This window comes from Thalassophryne amazonica, chromosome 9, assembly GCF_902500255.1.
Source record: "Thalassophryne amazonica chromosome 9, fThaAma1.1, whole genome shotgun sequence".
Taxonomy (NCBI): Eukaryota; Metazoa; Chordata; class Actinopteri; order Batrachoidiformes; family Batrachoididae; genus Thalassophryne; species Thalassophryne amazonica.
In genome coordinates this window covers 85413527-85435853 of record NC_047111.1, presented here as the reverse complement: position 1 = coordinate 85435853, position 22327 = coordinate 85413527, and the positions used below count along the sequence as shown (strand labels likewise).

Here is a 22327-nt window from a genome sequence, read left to right as displayed (position 1 = left end):
TGCTTAGAAATGTGGAAATGTGCAACTGAGCCCAGTCACCCCATCAGATCTTTATAGAGAAGCAATTTGTAGAACAGAGTCCACACACACACAAACACACACACGTACATTTTCAAGAGGTTGAAAAAGTTCAGGTTTAACCACTTTAAAAGAAAACTGTTTTTTGAGGCTTAATGAAAATTTGAACAATTCCTTGAAATACAGGGTGATTATTTGTATAAAAGTTATTGATCATGGTTTACGGAGAAATATAAGTGAAATAGTAACATAATAAATTAAGTACAATGTTGTGCTGATCTATATATTTTACTATTTTTATTTATTTAAGTATTGTAAACAACATCTATAATCATAATGAAGCACTAAAATATATTTTTAGTTTAGGACAAGGCAGTGATTTAGTACTGGGTGGGGAGGCAAGGTTTTTTCTACTCTAGGATTGGTAAGTTGCATAAAATCATAGTAACTAATTTTTTTGATTATTAATAGTAATGAAGATTGTTGTTTTTCTTTGGAGTGATGTGTTAAAGTTATTCTTTTTATGTCGTTGACAGATATTTAAGCTCAAGTACAAAGACGACTTCTATCCCTACCTTCTACCCAAATCTCAGTGTACTGCTGACTCACTCACCTTCACTGTTCCTGGATCTAGGAAAGCCAAAGTGCAGGTATTATTGAAAACACTTTCACCACAGACAAGTCGCTATGTGTGCAACATGATCAGTTATTGTCCATTACTAAAGGACTGTTGGTCAACAAGGCCAAGGCCAGCAGTTGTTTCCAGAGAAATAGGTTCCCAATTCAAGTCCACCCCCATCCATTATCCATATATAATGATGAGTTGCATCAGATAGGGGATCCAGCATAAAAATTGTGCGAAATCACCACGCAGAGCCATCTCAGATCTGCTGTGGCAACCCAGAAGAAAAGGGAGAACCTGAAAGAAATATGACTAAAGGACATGCTGTGCAACTCTAATTGTTCCTTGAGCAGTTATAGTTCAATATGTTAAATGAAGTTGCAGTGTTTCATTGTCATCTGCAGCAGCAGACTGACTTATGAGTAACTTACAAGAAACGTGTCAGCAATTGCATAACTTACCTACAAATTATGTCCCGCATATGAGACATACTCTGGCATGCTTCAAAAATATTGTGCATGCCCAAAATTTCTCGACCTACTTGCCGTACAACACCATATACCAGCATGCTTCAATGTGCTCTTAACTTAGATAAAACGTACCCATAACTTATTAGACATACGCCAGCGTATTTGGCGTATTTTTCATAAGTTGGCATACGCTGGCTAAATTGTCAAGGTGTGACAGGCCTGTTCCAGCTGATATGTGAATACAACATGAGTTAAACTTGAGTTACACAGGGGTCGAGTCCATCCTGTCCTGTGCACCAACAGCATTTCCTGTATATTCATTTTGTGAATTGTTCTGAAATTTATGTCTGTAGCATGGCCCAAGCTGAGGGTCACCCCTTTGAGTTTGGTCTGCTTGAGGTTTCTTACTCAGTTTTTCCTTACCACTGCTGCTGTGGGGGTTGGTAAGGTTAGACCTTACTTGTGTGAAGCGCCTTGAGGCAACTTTGTGATTTGGCACTATATAAATGAAAATAAATTGAAAACTGAAATTGAAAATTCTGACTATTCCCTTGTGCGTCCAGAAAATCGGGGACGATGTACAGAATGCTGAATGAATGCACAGCACACGCTGTGGTTGTTTAAGATAGTGGATGCACACGAGGCAGTCATCATCATGAAGTATGGAGCATGCTCCAAACAAACGGTGAATCGACACTGAGGCTGGAGGATGCTCAAAGGATGCACAGACAATGCACAAACAATGCACAGTCGACGCCATGGCCACCCAGCAGACACTGAATGGGCATACAATGATCAGGGCCGTTGTGATTTTTATGAATAAAGTTAATTTTATAAAGTCTAAAATGATTTCCTTCTCAGGAGATGTCTGCCGGGTATGTCAGAAAGTTTTGTGTGTGTTCAAAACTTTGAGCAGAGATCATGCAGCGAGCTTTGTCTTGTACATTTTCTGCGGCTGTCTAGTGGTTCATTCTGGGCTTCTCAAAGCTCCGGTGTCAAATCAACACAAGCGGACATACAGTGCAGCTCCATGTCTTGAAGAAAAAGAGTCTGTATGTTCTTTCTTCTCAGCGAGGAGGCACTGTAGAGTTGTTTGATGTCCTGGCGCATGAACAGTGAGGAAATATGACCTCATGCTTTTAGACCACGGCAAACTTCGCACAAATCTAGTGTATATGTCGGAAAAGTCTTCTGCTCAGCGCACATCTCCATGGAAATGTGTCGTCATCGGTAGCGCCCCAACTCCACGGGAGATGACGACGCACAAGGGACATTGAAGCATTTGATGTTTTTGTGTCCCTTCTGCATTCTAGCAAATTTTTAGGATGCACAACTGACTCCCAAAGGATGCCGTCCTGTATAACAGGGCTTTTACACAACAATCTAGAACTGCAACTTCTGTTTTACTTCTTACTGTTCAGACAGTGGTAATACAGCAGTGCCTGCAGATGCACAGTATTAAAAACATCTATATTTTATGTAAGTACTATGGTAACGCTGATATTATTCATCTTTATGTTGGATGTTTGTACTAGTGAGAGATAAACATATATATTATGTGGGATTTAGATATTTTTAATACTTATGACCATGCTTACTTTTGGTTTTATCTCTCACTCCTCTCTGTAATTGTTGAAGAGGTCAGACGGTGAGTGTTGGGTAACAGTATCTTTTTTCACTTTTTTGTGAACAAAGGGCTGTAATCCTAAACCATTGCTCACGATTCTCCAGTACCTTTCCCATCAGGTTTTAGTGCTGTCCTAATTCAGCATTAGTCGATCCATTTAGTATTAAAATGTTTGTTTGTTGTTCTCCATATTTGAATGTTTTTAAGCTCTCTTTCCAAATTTAGGTATTTTTAGTATATGTTCGGTAAACGTCAATGGCAGGAATAAACATTACATACTTCCAGCAGTTTCTGATTTCATTGGCAAGCAAATAAAATTTAAAAAGTACTTATTTGTATAAATTTATGTATTTGAATGCTTTGTGTATGAGGTAATTGCACATTTTGGAAATAATGACAACACTACATGGTTTGTTCTGTTAGTAAATGCATCTCAAATCTCTATTGTTTCATGAAATAGCTGCATGTTCCAGTGCACGCATGTGATAGTAAATTTCTGGAGATACATGTGTTGAAGTCTATACGCTGGAAAGTTTAAAAAGTATATTTGCACTTGTTCTTTTCTCAGGTATTGCGCTCTTCAGATCGTTGGTCAGCGGGCACCTGTGAGAACTCTATCCTCAATGCCTACATTGACACCATCAAGAACAGCGAGCACTACATTTACATTGAGGTAACACTGGAATGCAGTTTCCATTTATAGACAAATGTATACCTTGTGGAAGAGTGGCTCAACTTTCTGCTTATATTTGAAGTGTTTATTTTACATCTTTACATTGAAAAGGAAGAATCTTGTTGATGATTTTTTGTCTGCATGTTAAGAACTAGTGGTAATTATAAAATCACAGGACAGTGTACAGAAAATGGCACCACATCCTTAAAGGTCCAGTAGTATCATCTAAGAAAAGATGTAAAAATGCAGTTGTCTCAGTTTCTGCACCTGATTTTCCTGCCTTTGCCTATTTAATACATAACATTGGATGCAGTCACTTGGGGCAGTGTGGTGACCAAACAATTAGTGTGCTTCTTTCCAGAACAGAAGGTTTGTAGTTCAAGACTACCCCTGCCCATTTTCCACGTAATGTGAGGTGCATCAGGAAGGGAAGTAAACTTGTGTCAAATCAAATTGCAGATCCACATCGGAACTGCTGTGGCAACCCAAAGTGAAAAAAGGGAAAGCCTAAAGGACTTCCTATTGAATGCACTCACTTCATATGCCATTGAGACATTTTCTTGCCAATGCATTTGGAAGCAGGAGTCTGAATGCAATCATAACCTGCTATCATTCTTGCCAAGCAGCCACCTGTTTTATCCTTCATCACCTACTGAGCCACCATCTGCCTTTTCTCTGCTCTTAGAACCAGTTCTTTATCAGCTGTGCTGACGGGAAGACCATCCATAATGGGATCGGTGATGCAATTGTGGAACGAATCCTGCGTGCTCACAGGTCTGAACAGAGAGACACATCCCTTAATTTGAATGTATCACCCAGATTTAGGAGGCGCCAAATGCATTTTGTGGTTTTATAAACTTGAAGTTACAGCACATCTTTGAATGTGAATTTAAATGTGAAATGAAGCACAAAGAGGAGTAAATTTTTATTCACTCTTGCCGATCACTGAAACGAGAAGCCGTCTGGAGATGGGATCACATCCACTTGCTTCACTTTGCAGTTGGAGTGACTAAACCTTAAGCTGCAACTTCCATTTTTGAACTTATCCAAGATAATACTCATATTTATCCTATGATCAAATATAAGGATGCCTCCAACCATCATTGGCTGTCACCAGTGGTGGGCACAATTCCACTAACCGCTAATTAGCGAAGTTAACTTTTTTGTTAGTAGATTAGCATTTCAGCTAACTTCAAAAACCATCAGTGGACCAGTTAGCTTCCGCTAAATTTAGTTTCGCTAACTTACAGTCTGCTGACGTTTTTTGCTGTCATAGTAAGTAAAGCCGAATGGTCAAAAACAAACCCTAAAGTTACACATTAGTTACTGTCTGTTGTATTTTGCAGCTGTGAGTAGGTGAGCTCAACCCTACCCCAGCAGAAGGGACCTGGCTGCTACAAAGAAAAAAAAAAAGTCATTCTTACAGCAGTGGAGAAGACAGAAGCTCTGACTCATTGTTTGTGTTGGGTTTGTGATCGCTTTTGATTCTACTCGGAAGCATCGGCGGTACTTAAACTCAAAACTGGCGTGTCAGCAGCTGACAGTGTACCGGAGTCAATACTAAAAGTTAGCGGTTATGTGTTAGCTGTATCTTCCGCTAAATTTTGTATCAGTTTATCGGTTTATTGTTATAAAAATGAATTTTTCAGTTAGTGGATTAGCAGTTATCAAACCTAACTTTTTGGTTAGCTGTGCCCGCCACTGGCTGTCACTAGTCACGCACAAACATACGAGGTCTGTCTATAAAGTATCGTACCTTTTTATTTATTTTTTTTAAACTATATGGCTTTGATTCATATGTTTTCACGTCAGACAAGCTTGAACCCTTGTGCGCATGCGTGAGTTTTTCCACGCCTGTCGGTGACGTCATTCGCCTGTGAGCACGCCTTGTGGAAGGAGTGGTCCCGCCCCGTCGTCGGATTTTCATCGTCTGGAAATGGCGGAATGATTTGGGGGTTTTTTCCATCAGAATTTTTTCAGAAGCTGTTAGAGACTGGCACCTGGAAACCATTCGAAAAATTTATCTGGCTTTCGGTGAAAATTTTACGGGCTTCACAGAGAATAAGGACTATTACTACAGCTTTAAGGATGGCCCACAATGGCGCTCGGCGCGTCGCGGCTCTGACACGCCTCTGTTTCGGCGTGTCAGAGGACAAGTTGGGACATGTCCAGCTCTCCACAATTTCTCTTATAACTCACTCGACTGGTAAGCATTGAAAGCCGAGATAGGCATGTCTGAACTTGTCCTCTGGCATGCCGAAACGGAGGTGTTCCTTTGTCTCGCTTCCAAAGCGAATCGGTCATGATGCACAAAGCCTCCGCGCGGCTTTCCATGACAAAATCTCTTGTTAAAAGTGAAATCTGCTGGAAAATGGCTGATGTCCAGCTCTTGTGATAACCAGTGAAAGTGCACACAACGGTCCCAGCTCCACACAGCCATCCATTTAGAAATGATCCGGTGGTTCGTGCCTGTCGTCGCGGCTCAGAGCGCGACGCGCCGAGCGCCATTGTGGGCCATCCTCAAAGCTGTAGAAATAGTCCTTATTCTCTGTGAAGCCTGTAAAATTTTCACCGAAAGCCAGATAAAGTTTTCGAATGGTTTCCAGCTGCCAGTCTCTAACAGCTTCTGAAAAAATTCTGATGGAAAAAAACCCCAAATCATTCCGCCATTTCCAGACAATGAAAATCCGACGACGGGGCGGGACCACTCCTTCCACAAGGCGTGCTCACAGACGAATGACGTCACCGACAGGCGTGGAAAAACTCACGCATGTGCACGAGGGTTCAAGCTTGTCTGACGTGAAAACATATGAATCAAATCCATATAGTTTAAAAAAATTAAATAAAAAGGTACGATACTTTATGGACAGACCTCTTACACAGGTGAAGACAATGACAGTCTGATGTAGGCGGAAAAAGATCTTTAGTCTTACACATTATATTTCATTTTTTAAGTTGAAAAACAGCAGAGAATTACTAGAAGGGATTAATCAGCTGTTCTACAAGATTCAGTGTTTTGTTTTTATCCCCCTGTGTTAAATACAGGATAAAACAATCAGCATGTCTGTCTGTCCATTTTCACTTAGCGCGATATCTCAAGAACCAGTTGACTAATTTCATTCATATTTAGCATAAGGGTGTACTTGGGTGATCTCAGACACCAGTTGATTATGGTGACCTTGGGGTCAATTTCACGGTCACAGCGAGATATTGAATATAAATGTATAGAATATTGTCATTGCCACCCTTGTTAACACGATATCTCTCGAACTAGTTGACCAATTTCATTCATATTTAGAGTAAGGGTGTACTTGGGTGATCTCCAGACAATTTCTATTACTGATTTGTGGGGACGGAGGGTATTTGTCATATCCTGATGCCTCTTGTTTTTAATGAAATCATAAAATGGAATAGACATGTATATAGGGGAAGAAATAGTGTAATGTACTAGCCAACACAGTATTTTAGTATCGGTGTTTATTCACAATATGTAACTTTGCAGAGAGCAGAAGAAGTACAGAGTGTTTGTGGTGATTCCTCTACTCCCTGGATTTGAGGGAGACATCAGTGCAGGAAGTGGAAATGCCATCCAGGCAATACTGCACTTCACTTACAGGTGAGGGGATTTTCTTCCATTCAGTACTTTTACATTTCCCATAATCCCCCTTGGCGGCCCCCTGCACTTCCCAGAACACACCGCGGCACCAGAAGAGTTCAGCGTCTCACCGCGCTTGTAAACAGTGGCTAGTTAGGATGTGAATTGCATTGATCCAGCGAGTTCACGGGCGATTATGATAACAGGTTCTCTCAAGTTGAGAGGGTTATCTAGAGGAGGTGGAGCACCTGTGATAAACTTGCTCTGACGCTGTCTTGTTGTCTATACTTCATGAGGTTTGTTTACATTGTCCCCATGAGACCATGAGATTCACAACTACGAAACAGCGAATTATCCTCATTTATTCTACACACAAATACTATTCTCATTCCACCCGCAAACAAAGAAATTGGGAGGTATATAGGAATCACTCTAGCTGTCTATCCATGACATTTTGAAGCACAATGTCTCCTAAATTGGTTGGTGGATTTCAGTGAAATTTCACACAAATGTAAAACACACCATGAAGGAAAATAATTGCTGTGTGTGTGTGTGTGTGTGTGTGTGTGTGTATATATATATATATATATATATGTGTATATATATATGTGTGTATGTATGTATGTATATATATATGTATGTATATATATGTATATGTGTGTATATATATATATATGACAGATAAATAAATAAACTGCATTCCTAGAGGGCTTTATATGCCCCCATTCAGCAAGGTGTTCATGGGAGCATTACTTTTTTCACCCTTTCCATCCAGGCAGACATCTTTTTGTTTCTGCAAAAAACAAACAAACAAAAAAACACCTTGTCTAATTGAAAGGCTAGAGAAAAGTTCCGTCTGAAAATGGCCATTGCCCTTTATCCAGTATGGTTCCTATTAACATATTTTCATTTTTGTTTCTTCGTAAAAACTAAAGAACACATCATTTGTTTGACAACATTTCTTGGTGTCATATGGAAGAATACTAGATGAAGGTTCCTTTTGAAAATGGCCATGGGCACCATTTTGATTTTTGTTTCTGTGCAATAACTAAGGATTGAAACCATTTCTTGGAGGTGAATTGTGGGACACTAGAGGAAGTACCCTTTTGAAAATGGGGGGTCAATACACCACATAGCATTTAAAAAGTGACAATCTTTCACTATACAAATACAACATACAGCACAAGTGTTTTGATACAGAAGTAATTTCCAGACTTCATTATCAACTCTACGATAAAACAGTGCAGGGATATATGACACTCTTTGCGTTGATCGTGTCATCTTATGCAGAATCCTTTTAGTTTACTACAGCTCAAAGAACACACAACCCCTGTCCCCTTATGTGATCAGAGAATTTATTTTTCTAAGAATTGCCTGATTTCTGGATGTATAGTATACACCACTGGGGGAGGTGATGGTCTACAACCCCTGGCAAAAATTATGGAATCACCGGCCTCGGAGGATGTTCATTCAGTTGTTTAATTTTGTAGAAATAAAGCAGATCACAGACATGACACAAAACTGAAGTCATTTCAAATGGCAACTTTCTGGCTTTAAGAAACACTATAAGAAATCAAGAAAAAAGATTGTGGCAGTCAGTAACGGTTACTTTTTTAGACCAAGCAGAGGAAAAAATTATGGAATCACCCTGTAAATTTTCATCCCCAAAACTAACACCTGCATCATATCAGATCTGCTCGTTAGTCTGCATCTAAAAAGGAGTGAACACACCTTGGAGAGCTGTTGCACCAAGTGGACTGACATGAATCATGGCTCCAACACGAGAGATGTCAATTGAAAAGCCACTTCTAACAGGACTTTGAGCTTGAAATTTTTTCCCAAGGTAAAAAGTTGTGGAATTGGAAACTAGTGTTGGCAGAGGTTTGTGCTCTATGATGGCAGTGCTCTAGTTGTAAAGTGCTTTGAGGTTCTGATGCAGATGGAAAAGCGCTATATCAATGCAGTCCATTTACATTACTATTTTACTTATTGTGGACAGTCTAAGGCACACCTGTGCACTAATCATGGTGTCTAATCAGCCTCTTGATATGGCACACCTGTGAGGTTTGATGGATTATCTCAGCAAAGGAGAAGTGCTCACTATCACAGATTTAGACTGGTTTGTGAACAATATTTGAGGGAAATGGTGATATTGTGTATGTGGAAAAAGTTTTAGATCTTTGAGTTCATCTCATACAAAATGGGAGCAAAACCAAAAGTGTTGCATTTATATTTTTGTTGAGTGTATTGTCAGCAATGGCAGTAGTATAGCAGACTCATTATATTGTCATATGTATCAAGTATAACTTGATTGTAATGTGTCTTTAATGTCGTAGGACTATATGTCGAGACGAGTGCTCAATCCTGACGAGACTGCATGAAGGTCAGCTTTATTAAGTGTCCACATTATCAAATCAAAATTCTTCATAGCATCACAAAATGTCACGTGTTTCCTCTCTAACATCTTTCTCCTTCTCTTTCCTTGTGTCGCTCCTTTAAAATGAAGCTACTCCTACTAGGTATCTGACCAATCTGTCTCCATTTTCATCCTTGGCTGCTTCATTTTCTGTTGATATCCATTTTAAGTTTTCATATCTCTGAATTTCTTGCTAAAGCTTCACTTCTGTGTGCTCTTTGTCCAGTCAATAATGTGTCACTTGTCTCACCCCAGTTAAAGACCAGTGGACTGAGTACATCACACTGTGCGGCCTAAGAACACATGCCCAGCTTTCTGGCTCACTTGTCACAGAGCTCATCTATGTTCACAGCAAGGCTCTCATTGCTGATGACCGCTGCTATATCATTGGTGAGGCACCACTGGGACTTTCACCTTTCATCTTCACTTGGCTCATAGACTAACTAGTTAGTGATCTCTGTATACAAGAATCAGCCCTGTTTGACAGGAGTACAGTGCCGATTTTCATATCACTGCACCTTTAAAAAAAAAAAAAAAAAAAAATTCAAATTGATTTCATTTTTTTAAATGATCTTTTTATTGTTGTTGCCATACAGTACACATAGGTATCTTATAACTTTGCATCTGATTACAATGAAATCAATGCATCTCCAAAATAGTCTTTCCCTTTTTTTTTTTTAACAATTCTGTGAAATTTTTTAGTTTCCGTACGCACAACATAGGTCAATTTCTCCATCGTATGCATGCCATGCATTACGTCAAACCGATTTTCTTTTTGGGGGGCTATAGTTTTTAGCAAATTTCTTATTATGCCCTTTTTTTTCCTGCCAATAGCCAAACATTTTAAAATTAAAATTTTTTTGGTGATTCACATCAGTTTTCCGCAAATAAAACATTTCAGAAGTGAAAGGAAGATTCGTTTGAAGCACTTTGTCTATACAGTTTTTAATGTCTTTCCAATAATTTCTAATTAAAGGGCAACTCCAAAAGATGTGAACATGTTTTGCTACTACTTCCCCGCACTGTCTCCAACAGCTCATGTGCCGATATTTTACCTGTGCTGGAGTTCTAAAAAAATCTAACAATATTCTTCCAACCATGCTCTTTCCACTTTAAAGAGGATGTTGTTTTCCATATTTGTTGATTTTATATTGTCCCATTCCTCCTCGGTCAATTTAATATTAGCCTCCACTTCCCATTTCCTTTTTCCCTGTCTTCTCCCTTTAGGTTTTCTAAGCCCAAGTATATTTTTGAGAATAATTTCCTATTGAGTTTATTTTGGTAAGCCAAGACAAACATTTTAATTATTGCTTTATCCATATCCATGCATTCTTTTTTTTAATAACATGCTCCAAATAGTGCTTTAATTGTAGAAACCTGTAAAAGTCTACATTTATTATTTTCCACTAGTTCCCAAAACATGTGAGGACCTTGTTTCCACGCCTTAAATCTCCGATCACTTTTATTGGGAATAAAGTCTGAGTCGAAACCTATCTTTACAATGGTGTGACAAGTTATTCTTTAACACAATTTTGAACCGAACTTTCACTGAAACTTCAAGCCATGGATCAATTTCATTGCTACACTGTTGTCTTAATTTATCAACTCCAATTAATGCTTGAACCGGAACTCCTCGAATCATATTGGCTTCAATTGCTTTCCACCTTGCAGAATATGATGGGTTACACAAGTTCAGCAAAATTTTGATTTGTGCTGCTTGATAGTAGCTTTTAAAACATGGGAGCACAAGTCCTCCCTTCCCTTTTGGTAACTGTAGAGTTCTATATCTTATTCTAGGTTTTTTTGTTCCCACCCCAAATATATCTCGAGAGTAATTTCATTCCCATTTCCATTCTATGAATTCCTTGTTGCATACTTCCTATGGAAGGTTTTGGAATAAATACAATATACGAGGAAGTACATTAATTTTAATCACCTCAGCCCTTGATGAAATTGTTGTAAAAGGAATTAATTTTCACCTTTCTATATCCTCTTTTATTTTTGCTATCAGTGGGTCGTAATTTGCAGTTTTCATCTGGTTTTAAATCTTGTGTCAAATTAATCCCCAAATATTTCATTGACAAATTGATTTAATATTTGGAAGATCATTATTTTTAATCACCAGTATCTTAAAGTGATAATTGGTGATATAATTTTAAAAAGTGGTACACTTTTTTTTTCCTCTTATTGCACATTTTATTTTACTTGCACATTTCATTTACTGTGAATAATTCCATGTTTAGTGTATATTTATACATGCTGTACAGAGAGAGTGCAGCTCAAACCAAAGTCAAATTCTTGGTATTCTTGTGGATACTTGGTGAATAAAGGCCATTGTGATTCTGAAAAGCCTGGGAACACTGGGGAATAAAGATGTAGGGAGTACAGTGTGGCTATTTCAAAGCTGTACAATAACAGCCAGCTTCTCTCTATCACAGTTGCTTTGTCTGCTTCTCTCAAATTTCTTTTCAAAAACAATAAATTATATGTGAAGAGGCTACATTAATTTGCATTAAATTCTAAACTATCCATGGATGTTAAAAGGAACCTGAAAATGTATACAGTGTATTTATGGACAACAAATCTACAAGTGCTTTTATTTCTAATGACATGAAAATTCAGTAAGGTATATCTTATATATTATATTCCAATTCTAAGGTGGAACTATGCTAGTATACTAAGGTATATTTAAATATCTAAAAAGGAAGAGTAAAATAGAAGAGTAGAAAAGAGTAGCGTAGAGCCACTTCGGTGCCTGGTCTTGAGAAACAGGGATGGTAGGTTGAAAAGCTTTTTTATTCCATGGGAACTCTCCCTACCCACCCAAGTGGCTCAAGAAAAAAATAATATATAATAAGACATAAGAAAGATAAGACATCATACATATATACGAGGTCTGTTAGAAAAGTATCCGACCTTTTTTATTTTTTTCAAAAACCATATGGATTTGAATCACGTGTGATTGCATCAGCCAAGCTTGAACCTTTGTGCTCATGCGTGAGTTTTTTCACGCCTGTCGGTTGCGTCATTCACCTGTGAGCAGGCTTTGTGTGAGCACTGGTGCACCCCTCTCGTCGGATTTTTATTGCGAATAAATGTCTGAACGATTTGGAGCTTTGCTGCATCAATTTTTTCCAGAAACTGTGAGAGACCTCCAGGTGGTAACCATTCGGAAAATTCAAATGGCTTTGAGGGACGATTTTATGGGGATTACACAGATTAAGGAGTGCTCCAGCCGGTTTAAAGACCGCCCACAGCTGCTGAGAGCGCACCGTGCTCTGAGCGCCGATCGACAGGCTGAAACAACCAGATCATTTCCAACGTGAAGGCTTTGTTGATCCGGGACGTCGTCTGACTTACACAAAAATGGCAGGAGATGCGGACATCAGTACTTTTTCGGCACATTCCACTGTTACAGGAGTTTTTTTCATGGAAAGAAAAGCGGAGGATTGCGGCACAAAACCACCTCCGTGTTGGTCTCACGGGACGGCTTTGAGATGACTTTCAGACGGCTGTCGGTGGGTTTTCAGTCGTGTGACTAACCGAGAAATTGTGGATGAGATGGACATGTCAGAACATGTCCTGTGAGGCTTCATCATGGCGTTGCTTTGCGCCATGCGGTCCACCGCAACGAGCGGAATTCCTCCGCTCCTCTTTCCATGACAAAAACTCCTGTAACAGTGGAATGTGCCATTGAGCACATTCCTGAGCGACGTCTCGCACCGTGGGAAGTCCTTAAAGCGACAGAATCACCTCAAAATCTCTCATCAGCCGTTAAAATTTTCACTGAAAACCAGCTTAATTTTTCGAACCGTGTCCACTTCGATGTGTCTCACAGGTTTAGAAAAAATTTTGATCAAACAACGCGCCAGTCTCTCAGCAACTTCTCAGACAAAGGAATTCCGACGAGGGGCTGGATGACTCCTCCCACAAGGAGTGCTCACAGGCGAATGACGTCACCGACAGGCGTGGAAAAACTCACGCATGCGCACGAGGGTTCAAGCATGTCTGACGTAAAAACATATGAATGAAATCCATATAGTTTTTGAAAAAAATAAAAAGGACCGTTACTTTATTGACAGCCCTTGTATGTATGTATGTATGTATGTATGTATATATATATATATATATATATATATATATATATATATATATATATATATATATATAACTTATATTGACTATTTTGTTTTGGTAGTTACACAGTATTTCTACAGTGGTTTGACAAATGGATTTGTGTTGCAGGCTCAGCTAACATCAATGACCGCAGCATGCTGGGCAGCAGGGACAGCGAGCTGGCAGTGTGTGTGGAAGATGAAGAGAGAGTCCCGTCTGTCATGGGAGGGGAGGAGTACCAGGCAGGACCGCTCACACTCGCACTGCGCAAAGAGTGCTTTGGGTCAGTACAATTAACTCATCGAGTGGCATACTGTGCAACCACAAATTCGTATTACACTACCTCTGAATATTCAGATAAAAAAAAAAAAAAGATAAAATGTTGAGATTAGGTGTGTATGTTTTGTATTTCAGAGTGATAACTACAAAATATTTTGTAGGAATTTTTTTATACACATATGCCGGGTGGTTGCTATTCTTAAGGAATTGTCTACAGTTTGACTTATTCAGGATTTACAAACTGTATCAGAGGGTTACTCTGATATGGTATAGTTACTCCAAAGTGCTTCAAAGTAAATCTCTGTGTTGTGAGTTCTTTGAACATGAGTTCCATGTGAATTTTCTTTTTTTAGAGTTCTTGTCGGAGCAACTACAGACCCCAGTATCAATATTGACGATCCAGTCAGTGATGACTTTTTCTTCTTGGTCTGGAATGAAGCTGCTAAACTGAATGCTTTGATTTACGAAAAGGTATAAATAAATAAATAAAAAGCATTATGGTAGTCATACAATGGCATATGAGTGAATATTGTCCTCTTAGGGAGAAGGTGCAGCTGGATTTCTGGGGATGTAACTCAGTTTTATGGATGAAATTTTATTTTATCATTTGTGGAGGAGTCAACTTTGGGACAATTAATTTTTGCAACAGTTCACTAAGCAAATTCTTGAGTTGTTTTTAACTCAGCATTTTCCTTTGTGAGATTAGTCTCTGCCCACGTCACACAAAGCATTTTCTTAGCTATCACCCTAATTTGGAGATACTCATCATGAAATTAAAAATGCCAAGGCAGTTTATATGTTACAGTGGTCCCTTGCTATAACGCGGTTCTCCTTTCGCGGCTTCGCAGTTTCGCGGATTTTTACCGCTTACCGAGTCTGCGGGCTCGGTAAGCGCTGCAGCGGGCCACTCACACTGCCCCACTGTTTGCTGTGCGGAGTTGCAGCAAAAATCTGGCAACGGGTCCAGAGACTACGCTCGCTGTTTTGATGCAGAGCGCTCCAGCAGCCCGCAAGGATAGAATTCTTGCGGAAAAATCCGCAGCGCTGCATGGTCTCGGTAACCGCAGCCGCAGAGCTTCATGGCCACTGAGAGAGGTTTGTATCTTTTTAATGACTTGGATTCTTTGTGGGTCCCGCATCCGTCCCGCAACGGTAACACCGGAGGCAGTGAGCGAAGAAACAGCACGCGCATTGTGTTCTGCATGTGTCTGTTTATAATCTTCTCGCCCAGAAGAAAAAAGAGCGGCAACAACTACCCATAACTGTGTTCTTCAGTTGGAAAAAGACACCTGCACCGAGGTGTCACTTAGTGGAAAAAGACGCTACAGCAGAGTGGCGCCAGGGCGAAGAGGCGAGGTCAGAGGAACTGTGAAATACTGGTGAATCACTGTTAATAATTTCTTATGTGTCCAACCTCGTAGGTTGATCCTTAAAATTAAATTTGTTAGTTCTAAAAGCCATCATAATTATTTATAGGAAAATGTTCTATTTTTATTTCTCAAACAAATGTTTGGGCCTGAAGACAGGTTTTGATCTTTGGTTTCATTTTATAATACTGGACTTATTTTTCTACTAAGGTTTGAACTTTGAGAGTGTTTACACAGGAGAGAAAAGTGAGAAAATGTTAATGCCTGTTTGAGAAAAGTGATGATATATAGTCAGGTGCATAATTTCTCTAACAGTGTATATGAGTAAAGTGTGTAGTGAGGGGTTTTACAGCCTTTAAACATCTATAATTGTAAAAAAAAATAACGCTGTCTACTTCGGATTTCGCCTGTCACGGGTTATTTTTAGAACGTAACTCCCGCGATAAACGAGGGACCACTGTATATGTATAAAAGAATTATTAATCTGGATATAGCAGGGAGACATTCCTGTTAAAAAGAAACTTGTGATTCTATCATCTTGGACTTGTTCTCTGACATCTTTTGTCACACCTGATGTCTTGTCCCATAAACAGTTTCCAGGTGATCATTGAACAACTGCTGTAGGTATTGATCTGAAATTTGCATGATGGGTCTGGGTTGAGTAGAGGAAGACATCTATCGAAATTCAGACCCATCACTCAGCTAAGATGGCTGCTCTGGCCTCTATTTTGAATTTAATTTGTATATGATAATTAAATTGTGTTTCCTTACATTTATTGTACTTGTACAATGACAATAAAGCCATCTTATCTTAAATAATGACTGGAGAAACTGGTCTGAAATTTCCATGGTAGGTCTTTGGTGGATAGAGGAAAACACCTGTTGAATACCAGGGCAGTTGCTCCACCACCAACATGGCTGGTGGCAACCATTTTGAATTTCAAATTCCATGACGGATCACTACAACTTTTACTGTGGGTGTTCAGGCAAGGTATCTACACAAGCCTATTGGCTTTGGCTGTGCTTTTAACTGTTCCAGTTCAGACATCTGGCACTGTCCTGCTCACGACAGTGAGGCCATTTGTTATTCTTAAGCATAACCATGTGTAGCCTCACTGTCTGCTCTTCTTATTGGCTCCTCTGTGCTTTGCTCCAGGTCTTTAAATGTGTGCCCTGCAATGCTATCCACAACATGAGAGAGCTAAAGGAATATTCCAACCAGGAACGCCTTTGTGACACGAATCCTGAGCAGGCCTTAGAGGAACTGAAGGCTGTCCGAGGTCTGGTGGTCTACTTTCCCCTGAAGTTCCTTTGTGAGGAGAACCTGCTGCCTCCACTGAACACCAAAGAAGGCATGGCACCTGTAGGGCTGTGGACGTAACAGCAGCTCATCCCACTGAACCAGAGTAGAATGTGACTTGACAGCTAAGGACTGCACGTCCACTTGCTATTCCAAATAGCTCCACATCAAATAATTGTAAGCACAGTAGATTAATGTAGTTACAGCACATGCACTTCAACGGTGGGGGAAAGACTTAACACACCCTATATTTTAACATGTTTTTTTGTGTTTATCAATGCTTTTATACTATATACATGTTACTGACCTAGTTTGAGTATAACCACTGAAATTCAGTTTTTCCGGTCATTTATAATTTGGTGTACTGGCCAGTTTGTTCACGATGTTACTGTCTGCAGTTTGCTAAATCTACAGTGGAATCTGAAACACAGCACTGCAAAAGATACGCAAATGAATGTATGAGTCACGAGAGGATTGCAAGGTGGTGTTTGAAATCAAGAATCTAATATTATCTGGGAACATAATGTACATTACATGGTGCAGGGTTTTTGGGTAGGTGGGTGGTTGTCTCTCTTTTTCTCTCCCTCTCTCTGAGGCTTCACCTCTCACTGCAGTGCCAGCAAATCTGTCAGTACATTTGTGGTTGTTATGGTGACGGATATAAAGAGATGACTAGATTGTAGCTGAAATAAAGACTGGATAGGGCAGAAAAAGGACAATGCTGATCAAAGGAATAATTTAGTCATGTGGGATTGTGTAGTAGCATGTAATATAAAGAAAGAAGGTTTCCAATTATTGAGTAATTTAAAGGAGGTTTTTTTAACTTTATTTTTCTCTGTGGCATGAGACTGACAGCAAAAGAAATAAGCAGCTCCTTTCCATTTAAAGAAATTATAATAAAGGTATTCTGGAAATGTCAGAAACACTATTTTTGCCTGAGAAAACTAGCACTGACAGTGGATGTCAGTAACTACGGATGATAACAGCGAGCATCAACAACAGTTAGCATATGGTTGTGCTAACCATTGTTAGCATTTTCTTTAAAACAGTCCATCAACAAACACTCCATATTGATGTGGTGATGTCCAACAGAAATCAGGCTTTGCCCCAAACTCAGATCTCCTGTTTTACAGAAAACTGTCACTGCTGAAAGTAAGAAGCACATGAAGTTATTTCATAGAAGACCTGAAAATGGGATGCTCAGGTAGTGTCACCTCACTGTTTTTGGTTTAAAAATGTAATTTCTCACCCGGCCATCAGTACTGGACAATTTCACACCAGTATCACTGAAAGATCTCATCAGTCTGGTTGACTTTAAGTTCAAGCTCAAGATCCACTTGTACAGACTTGCTTTTAACTAGTTTTATGTTACTACTGTGTTTTTAATTTCTGTGTTTCTGTTTTATGTTTTCACTGTAAAGCACTTTGTGATGTTATCTTAAAAGATGCTATAGAAACAAGAGCAATCCAAGATATGGGATTCACATCGTGACCTGGTGTTGCAGTCTGAACAGTCCCCTCATCTGGTCGGTCCCCCTGCCTTCGCTGTGCATGCGTTATTTGTGAGCGGCAGCAGCGATTTTGCGACGGATCTTTGAAGCTTTTGTACAACAATCATTTCTACATAAATTCAGCTTTATTTCATAATAAAAGATGGAGCAATCAGCGCGACAACAGCGCATCTGAGACTGACTCTACCGATCAAAGGGAATAATGTGATTATTAACCATCAGATGACAAAATAAAACCTCTTACGTCATTCTAAAGTCAGTTTTAAGCAGAAATGGGGCGATAATCTATTAATCGCTGCTAATGCTCCAAAATGACGCATACACAGTGAAGGTAGGGGGATTGATCAGACGAGGGGACTGTTCAGACTGTTGGCATTTACCTGGATCCGGATTACCCAACACAATGCAATAATTACATACTGATCAAGAATGGTCCAACTGATCAAGATGTTGCAAACTGATATTTAATTCACAAGCTGAAACAAAATTGTGTCTTCCTGATCGTGGTCAGGTTTTACATTGTGATATCATGTCCATGAAGTAGTTTTGATGTAATCCTTAAAAATATACAAAGCGAAATCCGGATCCAGATTCAGATCACATCCAAAATATAATGGAGTCTTCCAGAGCCTAACACCATTGTGTGGTGAAAATTTTGTGAAAATCCATTAAGTAGTTTTGATGTAATTCTTAAAATCCGACAAAGTGAAGTGTACAAATTGAAATCTTGATCCAGAAGCCAGATTCAGGGCACCTCCAAAATTCCATGTCTTCCACGGCCTAATACAGAGGTCTCAAACTCGTTCCAGAAAGGGCCAAAATGGTGCAGATTTTCTTTGCATACACCCACTCCACCAGGTGATTTCACTGATTAACATTACTTTGAGCAGATGGAATCAGCCAAAATTCAGTAGAGTCTTCCATGACCTAATATCTATCTGTGGTGCAAATTTGGTGAGAATCCATGAATTGATTTATTTTACATAATCTTCAAAGCTTAATTAAAGTGAAATCTTGATCCAGAATCCGGATCTGGGTCACCTCCTAAATTTAATGGAGCCTTCCATGGTCTCATATCTATGTGGTGAAAATATCATCAAAATCCCTGCAGTAGTTTTGACATAATCCTGCTAACAGACAGACAAATAAATAAATGCCGATGATTTTATTACAGCCTTGGTGGACGAAATAAATTTTACTTACTGTATCTGCTTTAAAGACATGAGGTGTCCTATTTTAGCTTCCTCAGAAGGTTTATAGTAAACAACCATGTGAGACCATTGTGGAAGTTTGTACATTAATTTGGAAATGATTGCTACATTTATTATTTTTTATTTTAGTCACCCTGAGAATAATGTTGCTTATTAGTATTTTAATAGTGGTCCAAACAGGATATTCCAGTATCTACTTTAAAGATGTCAGGCGGTTGGCTTGTTGACTTTACTTTTCAGATATTCCAAAGTGGTGTCTACAGTATATTCCTGTATCCGGGTGACAAAAAATGTTCTGATTGTCTACTTGTGATTGTACGAGGTATGTTAAAGTGCTTGCCCTTTAGCCATAACACTGAAATGGCCTTCAGGAAGTGCAATTCCCAGAGACTGATTGGCTTGTCAGTGTGGGTTGTCAAGGCTTTGCCATTTCTAACATGTTTGGTGTAAAATCAGGTTCATCACTGTGATCTTGTTGAAATGTGTTCATTCCTAGTACTGAACCATGAGGAATATGTAGCTAATACACTCTAGTCTTTTGCTGGCCAAATACGTAGTGCCGATTGTGAATACAGACTTGGGATTTGCCACTCCTTAATATGCTGTAACCCTTGAGATATGTGTGTCATTTAATAGTTGTATGGTGCTTGTGATGTTGAAGATTTGAGTTCTATGCAATAGAAAGTTGTGATTGACAAATTTCCTAAGCTAAAAGGTGACATAAGCGTAATCAGGATGAGAATGCAAAATCAGAAACTTGGTACTCCCAACTTCAATCAAGAAACATAAGCGTGTCACTTGAACAAATAAACATATTTAATCTTCCTCCCTTCGCACACAGTTTGAGTTCTTACTGTAAGTTTAATTCCTTTATTTTGTGTAAGCTGGAGTGTTTAAGAGGAACAATCGAGAGCAGCATGTGAAAAGTTATAAAGGGTGACATGCACTTTAATCTTTACATGCAGACTAGGTAGCGCTCAGAGTTCCTCAGCGTGGGGAAAGGAATAATCAGTTTTCCATGTATCGGATGTGATTGGTGTTAGTCATAACAGCTCAGTTTGTGAAAATAGTGGAAATTTGTAAGATGGGTAACAGCCAATTAAACTGAATCTACTGCTTCACAATCAGTTAACAAGTGACCTAGGGGCTTTTGGTGCCAATTTCTCCATGAATATGAATGACTTTGCTCGATGTGGATCACCTTTAGAAGAAAAGCTTGTAACACCATTTGTGTATAGAATGATGCACTGCTGGTTTCAGAACTACTCACACTTGGAAACTCCAGTATTTACCATTGTGAGATAGTAATTTTCAGCTATGTAAGGCATTTCATCAACTACGTGTATGTACAGCGACTGAATACACATTTTAAGATTTGTTGTGAACGCCTTTATTTTACTTACTTTTTTTAAAACTGGTCCCCGATTATGGCTCTTCATGTGGAAACTTGTATGTATTCAGATGTGTAGGGTCTTGGGTGTTGTAAACCTACTGATGAATAAACTACTAGCACTCTGGGAGAATGATGACATTCCAGTTGTGAATGTGTATTTAAACTATTACTTGTTTTGTTTTTCTCAGTAAACATTTGTTTTATGAAACTTTTAGATAAGCATGTCCTACTCTGTTAATCAAATATTGTTTTCAAAATAAAATTACATACTTGTACTTTTTGAATAGTAAAACATTTTAGGTATTGTTTCTTATGGCATATCTATATCAGATAATACATAAAGAAAACACATTCATAATCTTATTAATGTTTAGACAACAGGCTGTGTTTGTATTCAACAGCAATTGCACAACCAGCTAATGTTGCTTATGAATGCTAAAATTAGAATTTTGTTTGAAGGTAACTCGAAATTTTATTTCAAAGTGTTTAGTAATCCAATAATGAGTATATTTTGCTTATGTAGATTTTTGGAAGGTTGCCATGGCATCATGCAGCACCACACTCTGACTATACCCCTGGAATTGCATTGTTTGTATATTCAAAAAATGCATCTTTGGATTGCTTCATTTTACTGTTGTAGGGGAGCAAATGGCAGATGACTGTACAGACAGTGTTACTGTTTTTGTGACGTATGACCACTGTTTAATGTGAAATTAATCCTATTTTCCATGTGTGAGCTGAAATGTACATTTTGACAGGTCCAGCATGTAATAATTTTGTGATACTTCTAATTGTTACTAATTCAATGCTTTTGAACTAAAAATGTAATTAGTTATTCACAAGGATTCTGATTACTTTTTTAATATGTATGTATTAGAGCTGGGCAACGACGACTAAAAATTTATCACGATTAATCGCATGATTTCCATGATTAATCGCATTGTTATACGCAAAATCCAAAAATGAATTCAAAAGGAGTGTATAGCACAATTTTATTTTAAATGATCTGCCATATGAATGAAGTCTGATATTTTACCCTATCAGACCGTTACCATGACAGTCAGTCTAGATTGCCAATCAAATGTGACTTTGTTTACAATTTTCACGGCATGAGATACAACAAAACAAAAAGAGAACAAAGAAAATGGAAAAATTAACAGCAAACCAGCTCAAAGTGGATGCGCAAACTAAAGACCAATAAGCAGCTATAAGACCAACAGCTTCAAATAGTCAAGAACAGATTGAAAACCTTTGTTACAAACCAGAAAGCTAAAAACACAATTAGAAAAACCTAATCAGACAGGAACATACTCCATAAATATCTAAATGGCACCGGAGAAAACACACAGATTGAAAGCTTACCAGCTAACGACCGGACCATCTGTTAGGTTCTTCATGGAGGTGAAGAAAGCGAACGGGTCTGACTACAAGCCCAAAACCATCACCAGCTTTCATATTTGGGCGATACCGGAAGGTCGCATGTTTTCCAGTACATACCGTGGACTCAGTTAATAATCCTTTAATATATAATTTTATATTATATTTTGGCCTTCTTGAAGTCCCTGGCTGGAGTGCTGTATGGGGCTCCAATGGGAGACTCCATTGTCCTGCTGGGGGGGTTCAACGCACACATGGACAATAACAGGGACTCCTGGGAGGAACGACCTCCCTGGTCTAAACCCAAGCGGTCGTTGTTGGACTTCTGTGCTAGTCATGGACTGTCCATAAT

The 22327-nt window shown here is 38.9% G+C and overlaps 1 protein-coding gene across 2 annotated transcripts in view; it reads left to right on the top strand.

The window, feature by feature from the left end:
• The window catches only part of pld2 (phospholipase D2), an 80538-nt gene extending 60761 nt beyond the window's left edge, over positions 1 to 19777 (top strand). For both annotated transcript variants that reach the window (XM_034178635.1, XM_034178634.1), the window contains exons 17-25: positions 555 to 668; positions 3306 to 3410; positions 4096 to 4184; positions 6913 to 7026; positions 9342 to 9388; positions 9677 to 9811; positions 13667 to 13820; positions 14170 to 14287; positions 16340 to 19777. In XM_034178635.1, coding sequence (XP_034034526.1) covers positions 555 to 668; positions 3306 to 3410; positions 4096 to 4184; positions 6913 to 7026; positions 9342 to 9388; positions 9677 to 9811; positions 13667 to 13820; positions 14170 to 14287; positions 16340 to 16564 — 1101 coding nt within the window. In that variant the 3' untranslated portion in view covers positions 16565 to 19777. The remainder of the gene's footprint in view (positions 1 to 554; positions 669 to 3305; positions 3411 to 4095; positions 4185 to 6912; positions 7027 to 9341; positions 9389 to 9676; positions 9812 to 13666; positions 13821 to 14169; positions 14288 to 16339) is intronic.
• Positions 19778 to 22327: the final 2550 nt, after the last annotated feature.